Source organism: Carcharhinus amblyrhynchos, chromosome 32, assembly GCF_965287045.1.
Source record: "Carcharhinus amblyrhynchos chromosome 32, sCarAmb.v2.hapA, whole genome shotgun sequence".
Lineage (NCBI taxonomy): Eukaryota > Metazoa > Chordata > Chondrichthyes > Carcharhiniformes > Carcharhinidae > Carcharhinus > Carcharhinus amblyrhynchos.
This window is the reverse complement of record NC_137355.1, coordinates 13,925,923-13,953,757: the sequence shown is the minus strand read 5'-3', so window position 1 is coordinate 13,953,757 and position 27,835 is coordinate 13,925,923. Positions and strand designations below refer to the sequence as shown.

Below are 27,835 nucleotides of genomic sequence, written 5' to 3'. Positions count from 1 at the left end.
TCGACTAGCACGCTGTGTCAAGCTACTTAGTCTGGCACTAAGCTGTGCAAGTCAGTCAGAAGCTTATGGTTTGACTTTGCTTTGCAGTTAGCTGACTCAGCCAGGGCCACCATTTGAACTGTGGGAACAAGGATCAGCCATTCTTGGATAAGAACAAGATAAACAAGGGTTCATTTGGCATTTTAGTAACTCTTTTTAACACAGTTGAGGGGAGGGGGAAGGAGACTTGTATATTTAAATGAGTTGCAGGTTGCTTTGAGTTGATCGCATGATTTGATGGTGATGTTATTAGGATGTTTGCACAGGGTGCTTGATGGTTTATTTCCAGTTTGTACCCTACAGGGTCGAGAACATTACTTTAAATAAAACTCGTTCTGTTTTAGTTTGAATCAATGTATGCAACCACAACTTTTCTTGTTTAAAATCCACAGCCCCTGATGTAGTGAGGAGTTTACATAAAAAGCTTGAACATATGTATAGTGCTGTTGTTTGGTGGATAAGGGGTCCCTGAAAATTGACTTTGTGGACAAGGTACTGGGGGACTACTACTACCTGAGATGGCAGTTATTTTAGTAAGGGAGATTACTATCAGGAAGTAGTCTTTTAAAATGCATCCATATCCTTCAGATCTTAAAGGCCAATTTTTGTCCTAAGCAAAGATTCTTGCCATGAGAAAATTTCACCGTATTTACAAGTGATTCCAGGTGGCTTTTTGGCTAGCCTTGGTGTAAAATTAAATTGATTCTAATAAACTACCTAAATGACTATCTCTTAACCTGTTGGCTGGATCCCATAACTATGCAGATCTGTTTGCGCGTATGGGGTGCTGTTCCTTTTGGCAGTTTAGCTAGGTCATTGGTGATTAGGTGATAATAGGACAAAGTTCTTGTGTTGTCACTTGCAAAAATACAGAAGGGTGCATGGAAATTGCTTTGCCTGTGGCTGTACTTAAAATAGAAGATTTAATCTTAGTAACTAGTAGCTGCTATTTCATGGGGTGGCACAGTGGTTAGTACTGCTGCCTCACAGTGCCAGGGACCTGGATTTGATTCCTGACTTGGGTAGCTGTCTATACAGAGTCTGCACATTCTGTGTCTGGGTGGGTTTTCTCTGGACGCTCCAGTTTCCTCCCATGGTCCAAAAGATGTATTGGTTAGGTGCATTGGCCATACTAAATTCTCCTTTGGTGTCCCCGACCAAGCAGCAGAATGTGGCAGCTAGGGGATTGTCAGTTAATGTAAGCCTACTTGTGACACTAATAAATAAACTTTAATGTCACTGTAGGCATTTGGGTTAAATGCCTAGCTGTTTTTGTTTTGGATTTTCTCACCAATATTTTGCTTCTGCATTTGAGGAAGGTGGATAACATGTTTTCAACCCTGAGGCAGCAAGTATTGAATTTTACAGTGCTCATGAAATCATAGTATCCCTACAGTGCAGAAGTGGCCATTCAGCTCACTGAGTCTGCACTGACTCTTTGACAGGTCCTCTCTTCCCTGCCCTTTCCCTGTAACCCCATACATTTACTATGACTAATCCATCTAACCCAGATATGCTGGGACACTAGGGGCAATTTAGCATGGTCAACAGACCTAATCCACACATCTTTGGACTGTGGGAGGAATCTGGGGTACCTGGAGGAAACCTGCCCAGGCATGGAGAACGTGCAAACTCCGGTCTTTCGGCCAAAACTGGAATTGAACCCCAGGTCCTGGTGCTTGCTAACTCCCTTTTGACTTCAGGGCAACGGTCATCTTGACCGAATAGTTAGTGCTATGATGCACCAATTGGCAGTTGAAAGCGTATGGGGCATATCTGGGTTGGGCACATCTCCAATTAGGATCTCATGTACTTGACCTATCAGATGCAGGCAGGTCAGTGAACCCATCTGACTGTCTGCTAGACCTTTTCAGCTGTTGAAACTGGAATGTTCACTTACTCTGTATATTAGAGGTCAACTGAAATGGAATATGTCCCATTGATCTGGCTTGTCTATTTATAGGATCTCTGGCTGTACTGTGTAACAAATTGAATCTTTTCTAAATACTTCATGTAGCATGGTGCCCTATAGTAATTGATATTATGGTAGAATTTTCCAAATAATGCACAAAATGGATCTGAAGAAAATAAAATGTTAGTGTATGAAATTTGGCTTAGTTAAGTTTAAAGTTTGTTTATTAATGTCACAAGTAAACTGACATTAACACTGCAATAAAGTAACTGCGAAAATCTCCTAGTTGCCACACTCCGGCACCTATTCAGGTACACTGAGGGAGAATTCAGCATGGCTAATGCATCTACCCAGAACGCCTTTCAGACTGTGGTAGGAAACCAGAGCACTCAGAAGAAACCCATGCAGACATGGGGAGAACCTGCAGGCTCCAAACCATTTTCATAGAGTTTCGGAATAGTTAGTGCATAAATCACCATCAGAATTTATGGGAATAGGGCCTGGATGGCATAGTGGTAGTGCAGACCTGATGGGCTGAATGGCTGCTTCCTGCACTGTAGGGATTCTATAAAGTGAGGGATGCATGCTGAAAACTAATGTTCTTGCTGACTAGGTTTACTGTAATGTTCTGGTTTCAAGTAAAACTTCTGAGGGCAAGTCATCCTCACCACAATCATACTCTGAAACAGTGGGTTTGCCTTAACTTTTATTCACTTTTTTGATGAGATTCCATTGCTTTCCCCAAAGATGAAATTAGAATGTTCTTACACAGGCTTCATTGATAGAGTTCTTCGTGAAATTAGTATGTTTTAAATGGCATTTTAAAATGTTTTTATATATTGTCTTCATGTTGCATTGCATTTTCATGTGTTGCTGTCCAAGTATCTTCTCCCAAGTAGCTAGCTTCTCAATTATAAACAAGAAGTTGATGGCTTGACAGTGGGCTGCAGCACAGCAGAGCTTGCTGCTTTCATCTAGTTCCCTAGTAGGATTTAGGAGGTGAGAATTACTTACGCTAGATGACCCAAGATCTGCAACTACTTGCATCTGAGCAATGCAACATCAAAACTTGTTAAAATGGTTCAGTGCAATTCCAGCTGGTGCATTTCTTAATAGTGCATCAATAACTTTATAGACAAAGTTATAATTGAGGTTACTTTATCTGTGGCAAAGATCAATGCCTGATCTGACAGCTGAGGTTGAGAAATGTTGAAGCTTTGCCCTTTAAGAAAGTGCGTAGGTAAGGGTGGCAAGTGATATATTGGCTTTTATACTCAAATCTTTTCGCTATAGCGATAGGGATGTTTTGCTGCTGTGGAGATGCCGGCATTGGACTGGGGTAAACACAGTAAGATGCCTCAACACCAGGTTAAAGTCCAACAGGTTTATTTGGTAGTGAACGCCACTAGCTTTCAGAACGCTGTTCCTTTGTCAGGTGAGTGGGGAGTTCTGATCACAAACAGGGCATATAAAGGTGCACACAGTTTACAGAATACTAATTAGAATGCGAGTCTTTCCAGCTAATCAAGTAGGCCGAATGGCCTACTCTTGTGTTTCTACATTTTACCTTTTGGTGAATCTGCAGTGTAGCTAAGCAGCTTCTTGCCAAAGGATCAAAATGTTGATATTTGGGATTGCCTTTTGGGCTGTTATTTGTGGCCGTACCGGATTGTGCATCCTCTCTGTGGGGACTGTGGCAGTTTTCCAGCAAATGAAAAGTAGAAGTAGGCATACCTGTCCTCAAATTGGGAGCAAATGCTTTAACATTGAAGCACCTACTGGCTGGGATCAAATACAAATTGGCACTGTTGTACAAAATAGCAATTCAAATCTGATCTGCTTGCTGGCACTGCAAGGCAGTACTTGACCCTGGACCTGCCTGGAATTACAGCTGTAGTTTTTTGCAAATCCAGCTAGTGGTTGTGCGTGATAAGGTTGTGTAACCTCTGAGTTTGCACTATTCAACTGTTTGGATTCCTTTGCTATGTAGCTTTTAATGGCTTAAACACAACTGCATATTTTGCAATATTGTTGCACAATTTATGGCTTATAGACAAAACATTTTTCAGAGAAGGGTGACTATGTAAAAATTTGTACGTTCTCCCCATGTTGGCATGAATTTTCTCCAGGTACTCTGGTTTCCTTCCGCAGAGCTATGCCCATTCGTGTCTGAAGGTCTGTAGGTTAGGTGGATTGACCATGGTAAATTGCTCATTACTGGCCAATGATGTGTAAGTTTGGTGGATTTACCATGCTAAATTGCTGCTGAGAATCCAAGGATGTTGTGGGTTAGGTGGATTGGCCATGCTAAATTGACCCTTGGTGGCAGGGGAACCAGTAGGGTAAATATATGGAGAGGGGGCCTGGGAGGGATTGTTGTTAATGGGCCAAATGGCCACCTCATACACTGTAGAGTTCTATGATCCTATGAAATAATTAATAAAAATGCCATGTGCTATGAAACAAATAGCAATCAGCTGGAGCTGAGTGATCTAGCCTAATATTTTAGTTCAGCTCTGAAAATTTAAAAACTGGTCTTCTGAGTGGGGGAGGGGGAAGCTGCATAAGTATTTGGAGGAAACAGTGCCGTATTTGTTCAAATGGCCAGTTAGCTGGCAGTGACAGTTAGAATTGACACCACCGCATCAATGAAGATAACCAAATTTTGAACTAGGGGTCACTTGATTTGTTCTAATCTCATTGCTGTATAAACAGAATGTTCACAGATAAACATTGCTAACTTGTGTCCACACAACTCTGTTGTAGTCTATGGTCTGTTTTTAAATGGCTTTGTGTTTGAGCCACTGTGTTGATTTTAAAAATTTGGCTTGCCCAAATGGGTAAGTAGGGCATATTGCAGAATTAATTGCTGTTGAGGCAACTACAAATTGAGATAGAAGAACTGTAAATGTTTGAAGTGGCACGTTTCAGACTCTGCTTCTGGGGTACAGCAGAAGAGTTGAGGGATGGGATGCCCTCTGTAGTGCTGGTAGAAATGGGAATAAGTTGCACTTGTGTTTGGGAACGTTGGGTATACGCAAGTGGTTATAGGTTTTGCATTGGTAGGAGCAAATTATCAAGTTGCTTTTCCTTCTTAGGCTCTATCTGCTTAGGATGCTCTACAAATGCTAACTTAGCTTTAGTACCTGAGAAACCAGCTGTTTTTTAAAGGAAATGAGACAGTACGCTTGATTCTCTCTCCCTTGGGGAAAATTGCATTTTGTTTTGGATTTATTTGGAATTAATATCCACACCAGTGACACTGTAACAACAATTTTTTTTGGAAGCCAGAATTTACCTGAAGGCTTCACAAAGGCACACTGTCAATTTCGGTGTCAACTTCCAGAAAGTTAAACTGAACTCCTTGTTTTACAGTACCATGCAGAAACTATCAAGAATGTCCGTGAGGCTGCAGAGAGTTTTGCTGGCGATCCCATCGGCTACAGACCGATTGCTGTTGCTCTGGACACAAAGGGACCTGAAATCCGCACTGGACTTATCAAGGGAGTAAGTACTTGTGTGTTTTTTTTTTCAACCCAACCCTAATGTACTTGAAATGAAACCAGTGTAAAGAATGCCATTTCCCCGGGTGATGGGGATTAAGTAACACAGCAAGATTAAGGCTGCTCAGCCACACTAGTTTTATCATGCCAACTGGTTGACCTAGAAATGTGTGAGGAATCAAAGGTAATTTGCTTTCAACGGTTTGAGTCTCTTGATGAAGTGGACAACAATGAGGTGAACCATTTTAGCTTGGGTGCATTCAAATTTTAGAACATAGAACACTACAGCACAAACAGGCCCTTCGGCCCACAAGTTGCGCCGATCACATCACCTACCAACCTACAGACCTATCTATAACCCTCAATCTCATTAAACCCCATATACTCATCCAGAAGTCTTTTAAAAGACCCCAGCGAGTTCGCCTCCACCACCACTGACGGCAGCCGATTCCATTCACTCACCACCCTCTGAGTGAAAAACTTACCCCTAACATCACTTCTGAACCTCCCTCCCCGCACCTTAAATCTGTGTCCTCTCGTAGCGACCATTTCAAACCGGGGAAATAGCCTCTGAGAGTCCACCCTATCTATTCCTCTCAACATTTTGTAAACTTCTATCAGGTCGCCTCTCAACCTTCGTCTCTCCAGGGAAAAGAGTCCCAGCTCCCTCAACCTAACTTCATAAGGCATGCCTCCCAGTCCAGGCAACATCTTTGTAAATCTCCTCTGCACCCTTTCATAGCTTCTACATCTTTCCTATAGTGAGGCGACCAGAACTGCGCACAATACTCCAAATGAGGCCTGACAAGGGTCTTATAAAGTTCCAGCATTACCTCCCGACTCCTAAACTCAATCCCTCGATGAATGAAGGCCAGTACACCATACGCCTTCTTGACCACCTCCTCCACCTGCGAGGCCGATTTAAGAGTCCTGTGGACCCGGACCCCAAGATCCTTCTGCTCCTCAACACTACTCAGACTTCTGCCCTTGATAGTGTACTCGTTCATCCCGTTGGTTCTGCCAAAATGGACGACTACACATTTATCCGCGTTGAAGTCCATCTGCCATTTGGGGGGAGTTTTAGAATTTCATTTTAAAGTTTAAAGTATTTTTTATTAGTGTCACAAGTAGGCTTACATTAACAGTGCAACTAAGTTACTGAGAATCCCCTAGTCACCACACTCCACCTATTTGTGTACACTGATTGTGCTAAACTCTCCCCTAATGTGCCTAACCAGCACATGCCTCGGACTGTGGGAGGAAGCTGGAGCAACAGGCAAATACGGAGCAAACGTGCAGACTCCACGCACAGTGACCCAAACTGGGAATCGAACCCAGGTCCCTGGTGCTGAGGCAACAGTGCTAACCACTGGCCAACATGTGCACACAGCACTGTGTTGAGTCAGAGGCTATCACAACTGATTAGAAACATGTGTTCTGAGCATAACCTTTCAGTTTTATACTGTATCCTGCAAATTGCAATTGCAAACTGTTTACTAAAAGCCAAACACTTTTGTGTGCAAGATGTGCATTAGTATTCTCTAATTGGTGTACTTTGTAAGATCACATATTTAAATCAGAGAGTCGTAGTGCTGAAGCTAAAATTATTTGTTTGAAAGTACTCGAAAATCTGGAAATACCAGGATGCTAAATTTTAAGCAGTAGGCTATTTATATTACAGGATCAAAAGTGCCGATGTCTCCTTTTCCATAAATTATTTGAAATTTTGTGCTCTTGCATTTGTCCTGGTGAGTGCAAGATGAGAAGCGCAAGCAATATTCAAGTACTGGATTACTAAACGACTGGCCTATTTTGAGCAACATTATTTAATTTGATATCCTAAAACCAGTTCCAGCCATAGGGGACTCTTGTGATTTCCCCCTCTGCAATTCTGCATGCCGCAGGATGAGTTTTGGCCAGTCTGGTGTCATTAAAACTAATTGTCCACTTTTCTTCTGGTGCAGAGTGGCACTGCAGAGGTTGAACTGAAGAAAGGAGCAAAACTGAAGGTCACATTAGATGATGCGTACAAAGAGAAATGTGATGAAACCACACTGTGGCTGGATTACAAACACCTCACTAAAGTGGTTGACGTAGGTAGTAAAATCTATGTGGATGATGGCCTGATTTCTCTCCGTGTGCTGAAGAAAGGTAGGTGCTTTATCAAGATGTATTCTGATTCCACACTCCTAGTAACTTGTGTAAAGCTAGTTTTCTTAAACTTCTTGTTGTTTTTTGGAGGAGATTAAAATCATGAGCGGCACAGTGGTTAGCACTGCTGCCTCAGCGCCAGGGACCCGGATTTGATTCCCAGCTTGGGTCACATGGAGTTTGCATATTCTCCGTGTCTGCGTGAGTTTCCTTCGGGTGCTCCAATTTTCTCCCACGGTCCAAAGATGTGCGGGTTAGGTTGATTGGCTGTGCTAAATTGCCCCTTAGTGTCAAGGGGTTAGTAAAGTAATGGGGATAGGGCCTGGGTGAGATTGTGGTTGGTACAGACTTGATGGGCAAACTGGTCTCCTTATGCATTGTAGGGATCCTATGGAATTAACTTGTGGATTGTGTTCACAGTCATTCAGTATGCTTTTCCTTCAAACCGAGTGCTGTTTTTAAGTTTCCCATTTTGCTCCTCTGTGTACTGTCCATCTGCCAGCAAGATGCTTGAGCATTTTAAAAACTGGTTAAATTTTGTATCACTCATTTGCCCCTGTTGGGCAAGATGCTGAATAAATATGGTCATAGGGTACCAAACTGAAACTATTTAAAAACTGCACTGCTGTCTGAGGGCCAGCGATCCTGATTTGATTCTGGCTGCTAGTGACTGTGTGAAGGTTGCATGTTCTCCCATGTCCACATGGGTTTCCTCTCGGTGCTCCAGTTCCCTTCCACAGTCCAAAAATGTGTAGGTTAAGTGGATTGGCCATGCTAAATTTCCCCTTCTGGTGTTCCAAAATGTGCAGGGTAGGGATTGGGGGGGGAAACGTGTGGAGTTACAGTGATGGGGCCTAGGTAAGATGCAGTGTTGGAGCTGACCTGAATGGCTTCCTTCTGCATTGTACAGATCCTCCTGGTGACAAATTGCTATGGGGTAAGATGTTTCCATCCCCTGAAGCATGGCATTGACTGTGGTGTTTTGTTAAAATGAGAAAAGAAGCATTAAAGTACCTCAAATTCTGTGGTGCTCATTTGGGAACAGAGTAGCTTTCTAGGCATTTCAGAGTATGAAGAATCAGTTACTTTGCTTTGGGTCTGGGGGTCATGTAGGTCAGGTAATGATGGCAAATTTATCTTCTGGGCAGCACAGTGGTTAGCACTGCTGCTTCACAGCTCCTGGGACTTGTGTTCGATTCCCAGCTTGGGTCACTGTCTTTATGGAGTTTGAACATTCTCGTCATGTCTGCATTGGTTTCCTCCCACAGTCCAAAGATGTGCGGATTAGGTTGATTGGCCATGCTGAAAATTGCCCTTAGTGTCCTGAGATGCATATTTTAGAGGGATTAGTGGGTAAATAGGTAGGGGTATTGGGGACAGGGCCTGGGTGGGATTGTGGTTGGTGCAGACTCGATGGGCCAATTGGCCTCTTTCTGTGCTGTAGGGATTCTATGATTCTGTGAGGGACATGCATGAACTAGATAGGTATTTAAGTTTGATCACCATTTCTCCTCTTTTGAATGTGTGACTTAGTTGTGAATAAAATGTTTTAGCAATCAAAGCTTTATCAATTCTAGCTACGTAAAGGTGGTTTTCAAAAACCTCTGTCTTCACTGAAGTAACTCTTCACTCTGCCTCCTTGATATTATTTGTATTAAGCCACTTTCCCTGTATCCTAATTAGGATTGTAAACTTGTTTTCTGTTCTGTGCAGCCAAAAGGCACATCACTTGGTCTGTTTAATTACAGGTGCCGACTATTGTGACACCGAGGTTGAGAACGGAGGATTTCTGGGCAGTAAGAAGGGTGTAAACCTCCCTGGAGCAGCTGTTGACCTTCCAGCAGTGTCTGAGAAAGATATCTCTGACTTGAAGTTTGGTGTGGAGCAAGGTGTAGACATGGTGTTTGCCTCATTCATACGCAAGGGTGCTGATGTCCATGCTGTCCGGGAAGTGCTGGGTGAAAAAGGAAAACACATCAAAATTATTAGCAAAATTGAGAACCATGAGGGAGTTCGCCGGTGAGTGACCTTGAGATTATTGTCTTACATGATCAGGGCTTTGGAGGAAATACCATGACTGTATATTGGGAGTGCTAGATATACAACTTTCGACTGGTGTTCAATTTGCTATATATCCATAGCCTTAATGACATGATTTCTTACTGACTTGGAGGTCAGAGTTAGAGGTTTATAGTATGGAAACAAACCCTTTGGCCCGATTTATCCACGTCGCCCTTTTTTTAAAACCCCTAAGCTAGTCCCAATTGCCCTGATTTGGCCTGTAACCCTCGATACCCATCTTACCCATGTAACTGTCCAAACGCTTTTTAAAAGACTTACCTCTACTACTACCTCTGACAGCTTGTTCCAGACACTCACCACCACTGTGTGTGTGTGTGTGTGTGTGTGTGTGTGTGTGTCGGGGGCGGGGGGGAATTGTCCCTCTGGACCCTTTTTGTATCTCTCCTCACCTGAAACCCCTAGTTTTAGACACCTCTACCTTTGGGAATAGATGTTGACTATCTAGTTGATCTATGCCCCTCATTATTTAGTAGACCTCTAAGATCACCCCTTGGCCTCTTATGCGCCAGAGGAAAATGTCCCAGTCTATCCAGCCTTATAATTCAAGTCATCAAATCCCTCTAACGTCCTAGTAAATCTCTTCTGCACTCTTTCTAGTTTAATAATATCCTTTCTATAATGGGGTGACCGCTTTAGACGGCTAGATTAAGGCATATAAGAGATAAGATTGTTCATTCCATCCTGAGTTTTAACTGGCTTAGATTGGGAAGGAGTATGTTTTATAATTGAATAAGCTTAACCTAGCATACCTCAGGATGAATACTAGAAGTCTAAAATCATACATCAGTCCTGATATTTTTTAAAATGAAGGTTATTCCCAGCTCTTGAAGTGGCCTTTGTTTGTAAAGTCTGCTTAAATTCCTTTGAACGTTGCTCAGAGGCTGAAATACAACTACTGTCATGTTGGAACAAAGTTGATCCATCGAGAGATCTAGCTTTTGTAGCTACAGAAAGTAATTTGGGCAGAAACCCAACTGTTTGCTTGATCCAAGTTTACTTGATTGTGGAGAACACAGTAAGAAGTCTCTCAACACTGGGTTAAAGTCCAACCAATTTATTTGATAGGAAACGCACAAGCTTTCGGGGTTTGCCCCTTCATCAGGTGAATGAGGACTCCCCACTCACCTGATGAAGGGGCAAACCCCAAAAGCTTGTGGGTTTACTATCAAATAAATTGGTTGGACTTTAACCCGGTGTTGAGACTTCTTACTGATTACCCCAGTCCAACGCTGGCATCTCCATGATTCTGGAGAATCTAGCCTGAGCATCATAAAAATTGGCTTCTCAAGTGACCGTGCCTCCCTTTCAGATTTGATGAGGTCCTGGAGGCTAGTGATGGCATTATGGTTGCCCGTGGAGACTTGGGTATTGAAATCCCTGGCGAGAAAGTTTTCCTTGCTCAGAAGATGATAATTGGACGCTGCAACAGAGTTGGCAAACCTGTCATCTGTGCTACTCAGGTATGTAGTTGGCTCTTTTTCAAGGTGTTATGGCGCGCACGTTGCTGCTGGATTGCAATTTTTGCATCCATCGTAGAATAATCATGGATTATTGCCACTTTTCAATTATACATTTATAATCGTAGAATAGAATTCCTTCAGTGCAGCATAAGGCTATTTGGCCCATCAAGTCTGTCCCAACCACAGGCCTATCCCCATAGCCCCATGTGTTTTACCCTAGCTTGTCCCCCTGACACGAAGGGATGATTTAGCCTGGCCAGTGCGCCTAACCCCCACACCTTTTGGACTGTGGGAGGCAACGGAAAGAAACCCACGCAGACTCGGAGATCAAGCCAGGAATCAAACCCAGGTCCCTGGCACTGAGGCAGCAGTGCTAACCTACTGTGCCACCGTGCTGCCCTATTACGTATGATAGTTCATGCCTTAAATAAATGGCATTAAAATAAACGTACATGGAGTGGCCTCTTTTACAGGACTTGTGACGATTAATTGCTGTTCAGTTGTGCTTGCAATAAAGCCTAATTGAACTTGCATAGTTCTGCAGTTCTGGTTTAGGGAATGTACAAGATTATGCTAAACTTGAAAATGAAGTGAAATTTTCCAGGAGAGAGAGAAAACTACTTGTTTCTGGGTGGAGATGTCAACTTGGATCTTGACATAAATATTGATGAAAAGCGAAGGCATTGCTGAAACCTCATCTTGCAATCATAGAATCCTACAGTGCAGAAGGAGACTATTCGACTAATTGAGTCTGCACCGACCACAATTCCACCCAGATTCTATCCCCATAACCCCACATATTTACCCTAGCTACTCTCCTGACACACTAAGGGGCAATTTAGCATTGCTAATCAGCCTAACCCAAGTCATCAGGATAAATGCAAGAATGTCAAATTTCAAAGCACCTCAATTTGTACTGTTGGAGAAAAGGGTGCTGATTTCTCCTAAAATATAATTCCTGCTGGTTTGAAATTTAGCATTTTTTTTGTTCTGATGACAAGATGAAAAGCTTCAACATGTCATCAGCAATACTCAATTTTTACTTAACATGGGATAGTACTGTCCTCCATAGTTTGCAGAATATTCTCTCCCTAGACTGTTAGTTGTCCAGCTGAGTTGAGAGATTCAGACATTATAGGATTTGTTCACACCAAGGCTAATGATTTGAAGTGAAGTAATTTGTACAGTTGAGGTTGACTTGAGCTTAATGTGCTTGTTTCTAATCCTGTTCATGGAACAGATCTTATACCCTGGGTTTTTAACCTTTTCAGATGTTGGAGAGCATGATCAAGAAACCCAGACCCACTCGCGCTGAGGGCAGTGACGTAGCTAATGCTGTACTAGATGGTGCAGACTGTATCATGCTTTCTGGAGAGACTGCGAAAGGAGACTATCCCCTCGAGGCTGTAAAAATGCAGCACCTGGTACGTAGTTAACAAACCTTGTGTGGACCACTTTTTTGAAAGCAGTTAGTACTTGCAAGAGTAGAGGTAGGAATCTGATCTAGGAATTAATGATGAATGCACAAGTAGTGTAAGATGCCTACTTCCAGTTCCTGTTGGGAGAACAAGGGAAGCAATTCGGGGGAAATACGGTGTTAGTACAATGACTTTGCAACAGTATTGATGTTGCATTTATAATTCTGATCTGCATGTTCCTGGGCTGTTGAACTGTTGCATTAGTTGTTACTTAAAAAAGTATTGGCACTTTGCTTTGCTTTCTGTCTTGGGGTGACTAGAAATTTGTTTGATCCATCCATTTTAACCACCATGCAGCAAGTTGACTGATTTTTATCCTTCACCTGACTAATTGCCATTTCATCTCATTGCCAGATCAATGTAACTGGTTTTATATTAAGTCATGCTGAATCTGCCATACATGCAGTAGTGAGGGGGGGGGGGGAAAAGTCACTGGCTTATTGAAATCCAGTGGGTGAAAGTGTGCTGTGCAGCAGGATTTGAGTATTGGATTCTGCGTACTGAAATCCTTGTTCCTGTGGGTGTGTAACTGCTACAGGGCACAAATATGTTAATGTCATTATTTGCATCTGCATCACCAATCTCCAGGGAGAGATGAAAAAATCCTGAACTAATTTGGGTTAAGAACAAGATTGAAACACTCCAATCCTAAGACAGTGTGAGAGAGAGATCTGAACGTCTGTATTGACGGGAAGCCACCCACCTCATGCTATCTTTTTCTCCAAATGCAAGTCATTACTGGTTTGGAACCTGTCTGGCTCCTATCAATCTACATTGTAGCAAGCAGCCTGTCCCACAGATAATAAATTGCTGAAAATTAACTCTTGACATTTAATCAAGTTCACTACAAGTGTTACGGCTTGTATATTTGTGTTCCTTTATCCACGATAATCGATCCAATTCCTGGTCTATCCACTGGGACTAATTATGTGAACATAAGAACATAAATAGGAGCAGGAGTAGTCCATCTAGCCCTTCCAGCCTGCCCCGCCATTCAATAAGATCATGGCTGATCTGTCGTGGCTCAGTTCCACTTTCCTGCCCTCTCCCCATAACCCCCTCACTTATCAAAAACCCATCAACCCGCGTCTTAAAAATATTTAGCGAGGCAGCCTCCACCACTTCAACGGGCAGAGAATTCCAGAGATTCGCCACCCTTTTGAGTGAAGAAGTTCCTCCTCAACTCCGTTCTAAACTGCCCCCCCCCCCCCCGCCCCACCTTTATCTTGAGGCTGTGCCCCCTAGTCCTACTGTCCTTTCTGAGCGGGAAGAGTCTCTCCACCTCTATCCTATCCATCCTGTTCATCATATGTCTCAATGAGATCTCCCCTCATTCTTCTAAACTCTAACGAGTACAAGCCTAGTTTATTCAGCCTCTCCTCGTAGCTCAATCCCCTCAACTCCGGCATCAGCCTAGTAAACCTCCTCTGCACTCCCTCCAAGGCCAAAATATCCTTGCGTAAGTGCGGCAACCAAAACTGCACACAGTACTCCAGCTGCGGCCTCACCAATGCCCTATACAGCTGCAGCAAGACCTCTCTACTTTTATATTCAATCCCCCTCGCTATGAAGGCCAGCATCTCATTAGCCTTCCTGACCACCTGCACGTGCAGGCTGGGTTTTTGCGACTCGTGCACAAGGACCCCGAGGTCCCTCTGCACCGTCCATCAAATACCTCCATTGAATATCTTCATTTCCCCTTTTAGCATTAAGCCACGTGCTGTTTCCCTTTTTTAAATATTATTTCATGGAAAGTGGATGTCATTGGCAAGTTAAATATTTGCTGCCCATCCCTAATTGCCTTTGAACAAATTGGCTTGCTAGGCCATTGCAGAGGGTGAATATCATAGAAACTTTACAGTGGAGAAGGAAGCCATTCAGCCCATCAAGTCTGCAGCTTCAACAATCCCCCCCCCCGGCCTTATCCCTGTAACCCCATACATTTACCCCACTATTCTACACATCCCAGGACACACTAAGGGGCAATTTAACATGGTCAATGCACTTAACCCGCATGTCTTTGGACTGTGGGAGGAAACCAAGCACATCGAGGAAACTGGCGTAGAACAGGGAGAACATGCAAACTCAACACAAGGACTCAAGCTGGGAACTGAACCCGGGTTCCTGGAGCTGTGAGGCAGCAATGCTAACCACTGTGCTGCCTGAATGTATGCACCAATAAAAATAAACTTCTGTTATGGTGCCTTGACTCACTTTTTTCAACTCCCAACTGCAGTACACACATCAACTAACGATTCACCCAAGTGAAGAGACAACCACCCTTTCCGAAAGCTCGGAGTTTGATAATTTCTGTTCATACAGAACATAACTAAATTAACTAAGTGAAACTGTTAGAAAATGGGCTTTTACATTCATAGTTAAAGGTTTGATGGTCACCATTGAGTGGCAGTGATATATTCCAAATTTGTTAACACTTTGGGATTACTAGTCCAATGACATTTACATATCACAGTCTTCCTTCTATTGTGCTAATAGAGTAAATAATAAGCAAAGAGCCTTTTGAACTGATAACATTCTTCAGACCCTTTGTGACGCAGCACGAGAGAGCTAAATTAGTTCCCATTGCATGCTTGCAGTTCTTGCTTTTGCACTAGCCTTGAGGCTCTGAATACTGTGTGCACATCTTGAGATTGAGGAAGCCACACCTGGGTCTCTTATGAGAAGTCTTACATTTGCAACCCTGCAGGGCATTCAAATGTTCAGCCCTATCCACATCAGTGCGCGTATCCATATTAAAAGACCTGCTGGATGCAGACCCGTTTTGTCCCTTTGCACCTAATCTGTGCCAAATAGCTGTGCTGTTTCCTTTGTCCAATTTGCCATACCTTCAATTCCCAATTATTTGAACAGCAGCCAACATTTTTCCTTTTTTAAAAACAACTTGTAGAACAAGCTCCAGTGCCAAATGTACCCTCCATTAAATAATTGCCTCCAGGGATACAATCAATTTATTAGCTTCTCACAAAAAGATATTGGCTAATCCCATAGTGAGACTTGAAGTAGTGTTTCGGTGCCAGATTTTTGCTGCCCACGGTCCTAGTTAAGTGCATTGGCCATAATTTCTCCCTCTGTACCTGCACAAGTGCCAGATTGTGCTGACGAGGGGATTTTCACGGTAACTACTTTGCAGTGTTAATGTAAGCCTATTCGTGATGCAAATAAATAAACTTTGTCGTGCTTTCTTTGCACTTTTTCCAACTCCTAATTGTGCTACCCAACATCGTAAGAAGTCTCACAACACCTTACTTCGTTTACCCCAGCATCTCTACATTATTTCTGTTCATACAGAGCATAGCTAAACTATTAGAAGCCCACTAAACCACCATGTCAATTAAAATGCATTCTATTTGAAGTGATTGTGATCTTTATTCTTGCCTGTCATTTTCACCCTCCCACATTCCTTTGCAGTTTGGTGAATGCAGGTTTAAATCAAGCTGAGACCTGTAACTTGCTGCAGGAGCAAATGTCACCTTAAATTACTCTGTTCTGTCCTCAATTATTTACCTTAAGCTGGTTAGAACACAAATCAACTTGGCCTTCAAGCCTGATTTTATTGTAACAAAAGCTTTAGATTTGGCACACTACAAATTTCAAATTTGAAGTGTTTCAGTGACAGTAATCAAATCCAATACTTAAATCTTACCACAAACTGGTTAAAGCAAAATGTAATTTGCGTATCCTGTACTCGATTAAGCTGGTCACTAAACTTGTGCAAAAGATGTTTTACTCTTAACTCCAAATATTGCTGTGTTTACAGTATAACATTTTAAATTTTCAGAATTGTGGCGAGACTGGACTACATGTTTGGATTGCTTAATGTAAACTAATCCATTAATCAATGTAAATCAGAAATTTGGTGCTTAAAATGGAGAAGTAGACTGCATGTATGGCTTGAGTTGAAAATCTAACTCATCCAGTTTTTTGCATGAAATCTAATTGATTATTGCATACATGAAGTTAGAAGTGCAGCAGTCAGTGTTTTGCCAGACCTGCAATTTCATTCCTAAGATGTTGCACTTTTGGCCTAGAGGGATTTTTATTTGTTCCCCTCACTGATGAGTACATGCAATGCAAACTTTGAATGTACACAGCTGCTTCCAAAGCATGTGCTGTAAACTGGCTGGCTGTGCACACGGTTCTGAAGTCCACATTGTCAGGTTCATTTGAGCTGCTTGTGGTTGTTGTTCCTTTTTCAGTCTAGCCTGTAGGTCCGTGCGCATCTGCTGAATTTTTCTCTTCAAATCCTAATGCACAATCTTCTGTGCTTTTCTTCCTCTGTGCTCTCTACATGCCTTTTCCAAGTCATTAAAATTTGGCCAGTATGGGTATGGGCTTGTGCTGACAGTGATCAGGTTAGTAAATGACTACAGTTGATTGGAGAGTGCAGTCCCTCTGGATTGTGACCTCTGCATATCAGGAGAAAGTGGATAGCTGTCTGCTCCTCTGCTTTCAGAGATCCAGGGGTGTTTTTGAAGATTGATCATGTACAGCCTCTCAAGGGAAATGGCTTGGGTTTGATGCCTTCCCATGAGAGTTTGGTGGCAGGTAGATATTTAATTGCGCAGCGCTGTGGTGGCCAATGCCTTAATTATTCCATGGTAGCACTGCAGGAAGCTTGCGAACAGTTGTAGAATCATGCAGTGCAGAAGAGGCCCTTCAACCATCAAGTCTGCACCAACACATGCAAAATGCCTGACTCCCACCTAATCCCATTTACCAGCACTCGGCCCATAGCCTTGAATGTTATGACATGCCAAGTGCTCATCCAGGTACTTTTTAAAGGATTAATAAGGCTCACACAACCCTCCTGGTATATGTTGGCAGCAATCGCGTTTCTCCCACTGTATAGAACTGGGACCTTAACAGTGGACTTGATTTGGGTGGGGTGGGAGAGGGAATGGAGGAAATCAACCTATGAAACGGGCACTTCCACAGCCTGTACCACCCTCCTAGATGGTGCATTCCAGACCATCAGGTTTTAAAGTTTTTCCTCATTTCCCACCTTTCCTTCACCTTGAACTTGTGTCCCCTTCTGACTGACCCTGCAACTAAAGGAACAGCCTTACTCTGTCCATGGCCCTCAATCTTGTACACCTTGGTCAAGGTCAGGCCTCTGTCTTTTGTGTTCCAACAAAAACAATCCAAGGCTATCCAGCCTGTCTTCCTAACGGGCAGCATACTGATGAAACTGCTGTGCACCCCCTCCAGTTTTCCTGCCGAACTGAGGCTTTTGAGTTTTTATTGTTGACTCTTTCATTGGATGTAGGAGTCACTGATGAGGCCAGAATTTGTTGCCCATCCGTACCGGCCTTGAGGCAAGTGGCTTGCTGGGCCATTTCAGAGGACAGCTAAGAGTCAAGTATGTTGTTTGTCTCGAGTTGCGCATAGGCCAGTCCAGTGAGGATGGCAGCTTTCCTTCGTCAAAAGACATTTGGGAATCAAATGGGTTTTGTGACAATTGCCAATGGTTTCATCATCGTGACTGAGTCTAGCTCCTCAATTCCGGACTATTGATTTTTAAAAATTCTATCTGCTGCCCTGCTGGGATTTGAACCCATGTCTCCTGAATTTTAGCCTGGGTATCTAAGTCACTAGTTCAATGACCTATGCCACCGTCTCTTCCCCTGCCCCTCCCCAAAGCAAGGCTCTTTAATGCCCACATAAGGGGCCTCCTTTGCCTGTCTCCACCGATGCTCACTGCAGCTCACCAGACAGGGACTTGCATTGCGGGAAGTCCAAAAAAAGCAAACCTTGAGTGAATTCTTTGTGGGCATCTGGGAGAGGGAAAAGAGACCTCTTGTTCAAAGGCACTCATGTGCCCCACCACCCTCAAGTGATGCTTCCAATTCATCTTAATTGCTACAACTTCCTCACCTCTGGGGTCCTTGATCTTGTGGAGGCCTGCCTCAGCCATTTGGCAGTCACTGCAGCCATCCCATGAGGAGACTGACTAAATGGGACCCTTGCTGGTTCTGCAGATGACATCTACATTGCGTACATTTAAATTTTGCCTCATGTCAGCAGTGAAGACATTATGCAATAATCAATCATTCTGCAGCTATGTTAGGTTGGCTGATTTTAATGTCATTGTTTGTTTATTATCAGAGTCCAAATTTTCACAAATTTGCCAATAGTAGTTTTCTCAGGGTAGTTGATGTCTGTCTTGCTAATCCTGCCTTCAGTGATGCAGCTACTCACTGCTTTCTTGCTAATACTGCTGTCAGTCATGCAGATGCAAGAAGCTGACAGATCTGCTTTAGGCAACAGAGGACAAAAGCGCAAAATGTTCAAACTCCTGGTGATTATTCAGAGGAAACAATGCATCCTCTAATGGAATTTGGAAGATGTATGGGTTACATTGCTTTAGTGTGGGCCTTGATGCATGAGAGTTTTAATCTTCAATTGACATTCAAGTTAGTTGAGTTAATCTTTAAACAAGAAAGGAGGTAAATGGTTCCTGGACTTGTTCAGCTCGGGAGCAGTGCAGTATTAATTTTGTTTAGCGAGCAGGCATATCCCTGACGGTGACACTTCGTTCCATGAAGTAGCAAGGTCTGGCAAAAGTGAACATGTTGAGTTGGTTTTGTTCTTTTCATGTCATTCCACCTTGATTATAGGTGTCAGTCTTTCCCTTCAACAAAGAATCTGACAGTCGAATTTGCTGCCCATTTTTACACACATACAATTATGCACCATATTGTCCCATCTGCCCAAATGTCCCCACTGCCCATAAAGGCCCATTTCCCAAATTGGAGTCTTGAGCATGAGTTTACTTCAGTTATGCTTGGTCAGACATTATCTTCCCATTGTCAAACTGAAGTAGCTTTTTAAAATTTCTTTCATGGGCATCGCTGCCTGGGTTGGCATTTATTACCCATCCTGAGGGCAGTTGCGAGTTCACCACATTGCTGTGGCTTTGGAGTCACATGTAGGCCAGACCAGGTAAGGGTGGCAGATTTCCTTCCCTAAAGGACATTAGTGAACCAGATGGGTTTTTACAACAATCGACAGTGGTTTCATGGTGGCGAATTAGACTTTTAATTCCAGATTTTTATTGAATTCCAATTTCACCATCTGCCATGATGGGACTTGAACCTGGGTCACCAGGGCATTACCCTGGGTGTCTGGATTACTGATTCAGTGACAATACCACTGCACCCTGGCTGCTGTATGAACAATTTGAAGCTGTTCTGTTAATAAAGAATATGTTTTGTTAAAACAAAGTACAATTGGCTTTTTTCCCAGTGCTCTGGGGAACTTCATACTTCTCAGGAAATATGAAGCACCACCAGTAAGGCAGTACCCTAGACACACCTAGTGAGCCTGTTCTTGAAAGTAATGATATTTACAGGAAGAATACCCTTTGCCCAGCACAATGGTGGTTGGCTGCCTCCAGCTAATGGAGCTTACTGGGTGTTTTTCCTTTATAGTTAGCTATAGAAATTTAAGAAAAGTTAATGAAGGATGTCTTAACCTTTTAGAATTAGTATGAAAGTTAGACATTGCATGAAGTTTTTAACTAATGTGTGGATCTCCCTAATGTTCATGTCCTAATTACGCCAAATATTTTCCTTCCATGGTGTCACATGTGCATTAAAACTGCAACTGTGCGACTACCCAGAAGGGGCTTTGCAAAGCTTTCATTCAGTCTAGCGAATGAAACCTGTATCCCGAACTAATTGCTTCCCCTTTGCAATTAACGCTGCACAAAGCAAGATTGAACACCTTTTCCATGTGATTGATTGGACTTGCACCCCTTTGCTCCATGCTCTTGACCATTGTGCTTTTTTTCTAAAAACAAAACTTACCCACTCAATTTTGTTTTGAAAGTGTTTGACTATTCTGATGTGGAAGCAGCATTTTTTTAACCCAATTCCATGACACGACCTGAGATCTTTGACTATAAGTCTTGTGACTTATGGGAACAACTCAAAAAACCAAATGGAGAATGAAGAATAAATGGGATGTATCAACAGCCTTTCCCTGGAAGACCTTGTGGTACCAAATCTTTTTGCTTTTCTTCCCAGCCCAACCCCCACATTTCTCCCTTTTCTTCTTTCACAACCTCATCTCAAATCTAGTTATCTAAGGACCCATCATTTTCCAATAAATCAATAGACCAACTAACAGTGCCAGTGGACATTATGATTTGCCTCGTGTTCTAACTTTTCAATTAAACATTAAATTTGCATGTGTTCAACTTATTCTTTCGCATGACCTAGAACACTGGCATGTTTAGGTGGCAGTTGTGCAATATGCATGTAACTTTCAATAGAACCCTTGGCAATTTGGACCCTGTATAGATTGACTTCCATTACTATTTAATTATTAAAATGCTGCATTGGTTTCAAACATCTGGTGCAGGTTGAAATGAGGGAACAGTGCCCTTCCAATTTAATCAGGCCTCATATTACTTTCTTCCCCGAAAGACATCAAAAAGTGGGCTTCTATTCCCCTTCTGCTCATGTTCCCACTATGCAAATGTTGCACAACTACCTAAATCTTGCTTTCACTAATGTGTCACGTATACCTGACTCTCTTGCATCTTTCTCTGTTCCTGTCTTATTTTGTGGCCTACAGATAGCTCGTGAGGCAGAGGCTGCAATGTATCACCGACAGATGTATTCGGAGATCGCCCATCTCGCGCCTCCTACGGTAGACCCTACGGAGACTGCTGCCATTGGCGCTGTGCAGGCCTCTTTTAAATGCCTTGCTGCTGGTATTATAGTCTTGACCAAATCTGGCAGGTAGAGTAGCCAAGGAGTCATACTGTGCAGAAGGTTTAGAATTAACCCTTTCTTCTTACAGGGTTCTGGACTGTTCAAATTGCCTGGCAGCTACGTAGCCAAGTATTGCTCATTGAAAGGGGAACTCTTCTAGAAGTGAACTAAGCTGGATATGTGAAATGACCTCCCCCCAAGTGTTCTTTCAATGATCCAGAAGGAATCTGCTGGTTTAGTTAAGCTGCCAGGTAATTGGCTATGTCCAATGAAGGGGGCACACGTCAAATTGTGTGCTGAGCCTAGCTGGCAGGTAGGTAAAGGGTAGCCTGAAACTCAAGTGCACAAGGTGTAGGCAGGATGAATGGAGCAGAAGTGGCGGTGACTGACCGGAATGTTCCCTTCCCTGGTGCTGTTTTATGTGGCATCTGCAGATTGCTCGTGAGGCTGAGGCTGCCATGTACCACAGGCAGCTATTCGAAGAGCTGCGTCGTCTAGTACCCATGTCCCGAGATCCATCAGAAGTAGCAGCCATTGGTGCCGTGGAGGCCTCTTTCAAGTGCTGTGCTGCAGCTGTGATAGTGCTGACTAAGTCTGGAAGGTAGGAATTATTCCATTGCTTGTCCCTGAACTGTTGACATTTCATTAGCCTATTTTTGTCCGTCAGCTGGTCACCCCTTTCCTTACAGGGTGCAGAGACAGGCTAAACTGCAAATGTCAGTCCGATTTTAAACTGTATAGATATCTGCAGTACTTCAGTAAAATTATGTTGCAAGACTGTGTTCTGTACACTTGTGTTGCATTTGGTATTCTGTGTTTTAAAGATGTAATTTGATGCTGGTGTTTAACCAGCCAGAAACCTGAGCTCATGACCTGTGGATTTATTGCTGTCACAACTGCACCTGAAATCTACTTTTAAAAAGTATTGGCTCTTGCAGCTACTTTTTCATCCTCGGCAAATAGGGCAACCAGTCAGTGGTAACTGGAACTTGAGCCTGCAAATGACAAACATGTTGCTAGCCTCCTCCTTGGATCATTTCCAGCTTTACTATTTGGGTTTCCTGTTTTGCAAGTTTGTCACAAGAATCGAATGAATGTAATCATCAGACATTGGGGCAGCAGAGTGGTTAGCACCGCTGCTTCACAGTGCCAGAGATCTGGGTTTGATTCCCAGCTTGGGTCACTGTCTCTGTGTGGAGTTTGCACGTTCTTCTTGTGTCTGTGGGTTTCCTCCGGATTCTGAAAGATGTCCCGAACAGGCACCAGAGTGTGGCGACTAGGGGAAATTCACAATAACTTCATTGCGGTGTTAATATAAGCCTTGTGATGCATGAATAAACTTGTTTTTAAACTGTCTCCATAGACCGATGGAATTGATGTATACGTTTTATCCATTTATCACTAGTTAACTTAAAGGACTGCTCCCTTTATTCTGAACTCTGTTGTGCTGTGCAAAGTCCAGCTCCAATTTTGACTTTGTCCTCCAGACCTCACATTCTTGGCTTCAAGTCACCTTTTTGAAGTGTGTTCACTGATCTCGTCTTTCCTCTTGCATTTCCTTTCTTCCCCATCTTCGTCAGTACGCGTGTTAGGGAATTTCACAGCTATCCAATGATCACGTACTTCACTCTCTTTGCAACCAGTCAAGGGAGTTTTTACAGATGCCTTTATTCAAGCTATAGCAAGGAAGTCTGACTCCACTAGGGGGCATATGGACTCCCTGAGCAATACATTGCATCAGTAATTATACCTTTGGTTTTCTTGCAATTAATTTGCATATACCAGTCACAAGTACACATTTGTTTTGAAGTCATTGAACATAAGAAATAGGAGCAGGAGTAGGCCATCTAGCCCTTCGAGCCTGCCCTGCCATTCAATAAGATCATGGCTGATCTGTCGTGGCTCAGTTCCACACTCCCGCCTTCTCCCCATAACCCTTAATCCCCTCGCTTATCAAAAACCCATCAACCCGCGTCTTAAAAATATTTAGCGAGGCAGCCTCCACCACTTCAACAGGCAGAGAATTCCAGAGATTTACCACCCTTTGAGTGAAGAAGTTCCTCCTCAACTCCGTTCTAAACCCCCCCCCCCCTTACCTTGAGGCTGTGCCCCCTAGTCCTACTGTCCTTTCTGAGCGGGAAGAGTCTCTCCACCTCTATCCTATCCATCCCATTCATCATCTTATAACGTCTCAATGAGATCTCCCCTCATTCTTCTAAACTCTTAACGAGTACATGCCTAGTTTATTCAGCCTCTCCGCATAGCTCAACCCCCTCAACTCCGGTATCAGCCTAGTAAACCTCCTCTGCACTCCCTCCAAGGCCAAAATATCCTTGCGTAAGTGCGGTGACCAAAACTGCACACAGTACTCCAGCTGCAGCCTCACCAATGCCCTATACAGCTGCAGCAAGACTTCCCTACTTCTATATTCAATCCCCCTCGCTATGAAGGCCAGCATCCCATTCGCCTTCCTGACCACCTGCTGCACTTGCAGGCTGGGTTTTTGCGACTCATGCACAAGGACCCCAAGGTCCCTCTGCACCGTCGCCTGCTGCCGTTTTTCGCCCCGTAAGTAAATCCTTCCTACCATTATTCCTACCAAAGTGGACCACCTTGCACTTGCCAACATTGAATTCCATTTGCCAGTTCCTGGCCCATTTGCCCAGCCTATCTAGATTGGTATCTAGTTACAACCAGTAGTTCTGATTACTTTGTCAGGTAAATATAGTTAACCAATTACAAGCTCTAAATGTTTGTCTCAATTGTAATATTCAATTACTAACAAAGCATCTACATGGCAAACCATCCACACCTGCCAGGCCACAGGATCTTGTGGCATATTAATCATTGCCCCTTGTTCACTGTGTGCAGCCCTTCTGCGGCTGGGGGAACTTTTCAAACGTCACTGCAGCTTCCCAGCAGAATTCTACTATACTCAGTTCACAGGGGAACTCTCTGCATTCAATGATTTTAACCCCTTCAACATGGGAGGTGAACGAGAGCAGGCTTCTGTTGTACCGCTCCTCATTTATTGACTTAAATCAAAGGTGGTGTAAGAGGCCGCCAATTTTTGACTCTTTTACATTGTAAGCAGAAGTTTAAAATGACCCTTTTAGAATCTATAGAACAGAAGCTGTCATTTGACTCAGGTGATCTATGCCCATTTATGTTCCCCACACATCTCCTTCCATTCCTAATTACCCCCCCCTCCCAACTTTCCTCTATCTCTTTCCTTCTCTCCATGTATCTGGTCTGTCCTTGAAGGTATCTTGTCTGCATCAACCATTCCCCTTGACATGGAATTTCAATCTCCATTTTTGTGTAAAGGAAAGTCCTAAATTTTTGACTTCCTAGTGGTTGGCTTGTATTTTTGAATGCTTTCTCTGTATTCATACTTCTGGAAACCTTCATAATCTATTAGTTCTCCCTTTAATCTCTATCCCAGCAAGAGACCCCAGACTGTATTTAGGTGCATCATAATCTCTATGAAAATCTTTTTTGTACTTGATTATGTACCTTAGTTCTGGTCAACACACAAAATATACTGAAGCATCACTGTTTGCTAATCAAGTTTTCTTGCTTTCTATTCCTCTACAATTGGTTCACCTGCATTGTTTAACTCAGTTTTTGTATCGCTGCTCTTGATCTCCTGCCCCTCACTCTATGGTGTCTCTTGACCAATGAAAATGAACAACCTCTCACTTATCATAACAGTCACTGCAAGGGCCTGGTTCCTGCCATAGCAAGCTTCTACCTTCCATTTCTGTGCTGTAGATACTTTTCTGCTATCTTCTCCATGGCTCTACTTCCCTTTCCTTGCTCCGCATCAAAAATCTCTCTGGAAACAACTTGTGCGCTTTCTGAAAAGTCCATTAATGCCATGCCCATGACTACTTTTAAGAATAGAAGTCAATTGAAACAGGTCTTGTTTTGAGAGAGATTCTGACTTTGCACTCATTAAGTGGATTGGTCATGTTCAATTGCCCATGATTCTATAATCAAGGTTGCCTATTACAGGCTTCTAATATTTTGCTATCATTGAAATTGAGAACTCATTTAGTACCTGGAATGAAGACAGCACAGTGGTTAGCATCACTGCCTCAAGTGCCAGGGACCCATGTTCCTGGGTCACTGTCCGTGCGGAGTGTGCACGTTCTCTGTGTCTGTGTGGGTGTCCACCAAGTGCTCTGGTTTCCTCCCACAGTCCAAAAGACCTGAGGATTGGGTGCGTTGGCCATGCTAAATTCTACCTCTGTACCTGAACAGGCACTGGAGTGTGGCAACTAAGGGATTTTCACAGTAACTTCATTGCAGTGTTAATGTAAGCCTGTTTGTGACTAAAAAAATAAATATAACCAATTTAACATGAGAATTGTCCACTAGTTTTATGGCAATACTTTTTCTGGATTTTAATTTTTGGATATTTGTGCCACTGTTTTCTGGATGTAGACTTTGTCCTCCAATTTGACTCTATCTCCTATTTCAATCTTAATTCCTCTATTGGCATTTTCTTTGTCTCCGACAGTGTTTCCTTCTGTGGATTCATCACCTTTCCTTATTGACACTCTATACATTGTGAAATTGTGGTATTCCTTGTGTTCATCTGTTTCCTTGTCTATTTAATCTTCTAAACTGCTCAAATTAATGTTACTTGATTACATTTGTATCTGCCTTCTTTTGAATTAGGTTTCATCCTCGCACCCCATATATCCATGGCGTCGCAGTCCCTCCATCTAGCATACAGACTTGTCTGATGCATTAAGCGTCTGTACTGTCCTGTGTTCCATTCTAATGTAGCAGCAATATTCTTCACACCCCCCCCCCCCACCCCCACTAGCTTTCATTAGACTGTGTGGGGCTTTGGTTCAATCTTTACCATCGGTCTGTGAAACATTTAGTGGCCAGAGATTTGTAGGTATTGATTTACGGGTATGTAAATGTGGTGGAGCACAGCAGCAGCAAATATTTCCTTGGAATGACACAGGTAGTTGTTTGTCTTAACCTTTTGTGTAGAGATTCTGTAGTGCAGCATTGTCACCTAATTCTAAAGTGTGCAGTGCTACAAAGCAGAAGGATGATGTAAAATTCAGCTAGCCCCCAGTTGGGCAACTAATTGTCAAGTGGATTGTATTTAAGTCAGTAACCCATTCTACCAGAATATAGTTCCTTTTCTCAATGCAACTTTTCCACAAACATCCACTCCCACCACCACTCACTAGTAGTAGGATGTACAAGCTGCAAGATGCGCTGTAGCAATTCAAAGATCCTTAGACAGCACCTACCAAACCCATGACCATTTTCATCTAGAAGGGCAAAAGATGCATGGGATCACCATACTTGCAAATTCCTCTCCAAGCCACTCACTGTCCTGACTTGGAAATATATTGCCAAATTCCTTTTGCAGTCACTGGGTCAAAATCCTGGAATTGTGGGTTAACCCATAGCACTTTATAATGTTGGCAAGATGGCAGCTCACCAACTTCTCAAGGGCAAGTAGGGATGGGCAATAACTGCTGGCCTGCAAATGCATTAAAAAGAAAATGCAGTAATTGTTTCTTCATTTCAGATTGCAGTTTTCAAACCTGTAGAAAAGACATTCTGTAATGTTAAACTGGGGTGGCATGGTAGCACAATTGTTAGCATTGCTGTTTCACAACTTCAGGGGCCTGGGTTTGATTCCCAGCTTGGGTCAGTGCCTGTATGGAGTTTGCATATTCTCCTTGTGTCTGTGTGGGCTTCCTTCCACAGTCCAAAGATGTGCAGGTTACGTTTAATTGGCCATGCTAAATTGCCCATTAAGTGTCCTGAGATGTGTAGGTTAGAGGGATTAGTGGGTAAAATATGCAGGGATATGGGGGTAGGGCCTGGATGGGACTGTGGTTGGTGCAGACTTGATGGGCTGAATGGCCTCTTTCTGTACTGTAGGATTTCTGATTCTTTCTACATTGTGGGATGTGATTCACACTCTGGTTACCCTTTTGCCCAAGTTTTGATGGTTGCTGAGTGACGTAGTAATTATAGAAACTAGAAGCAGGAGTAGGCCCTTCGTGCCTGTTCCATCATTCATTATGACCCATGGCTGATCATATTCATACCTCAATTCTTTCCCCTCTCCCTTCCTCCATATCCCTTGATCCCTTTAGTCCCAAGAGCTGTCTGATTTCTTCTTGAAATCAGACAATGTTTTGCTCTCAACTACTTCCTGTGGTAGTGAATTCCACACATTCACCACCCTCTTGATAAAGAAATTTCTCCTCACCTCAGGTTTGCCTCTTATCCTCGAACTGTGGCCCCTAATTCTGGACTCCCCCACATTGGCAACATTCTTTATGAATCTACCCTGTCTAATCCTGTTAGAATTTTATGTTTGAGATCCTCCTCCCCCACCCCCCCACCCTTCCAAGCGCAACAAATAAATCCCAACCAATTTAGTTTCTCATGTGACAGACCTCCCATTCACAGGAATCAG

At 43.1% G+C, this 27,835-nt stretch overlaps 1 protein-coding gene across 4 annotated transcripts in view; it reads left to right on the top strand.

Annotated features, from left to right (window-relative positions):
• The window catches only part of pkma (pyruvate kinase M1/2a), a 64,287-nt gene that overhangs the window by 33,618 nt on the left and 2,834 nt on the right, over positions 1–27,835 (top strand). For 3 of the 4 annotated variants that reach the window (XM_080216178.1, XM_080216180.1, XM_080216181.1), the window contains exons 4-9: positions 5,327–5,458; positions 7,419–7,605; positions 9,354–9,624; positions 10,997–11,147; positions 12,419–12,571; positions 21,801–21,967. In XM_080216178.1, the coding sequence (XP_080072304.1) occupies positions 5,327–5,458; positions 7,419–7,605; positions 9,354–9,624; positions 10,997–11,147; positions 12,419–12,571; positions 21,801–21,967 (1,061 nt within the window). Of the gene's footprint in view, positions 1–5,326; positions 5,459–7,418; positions 7,606–9,353; positions 9,625–10,996; positions 11,148–12,418; positions 12,572–21,226; positions 21,394–21,800; positions 21,968–27,835 lie in introns of all 4 variants that reach the window. The other variant, XM_080216179.1, reaches the window with a different exon arrangement.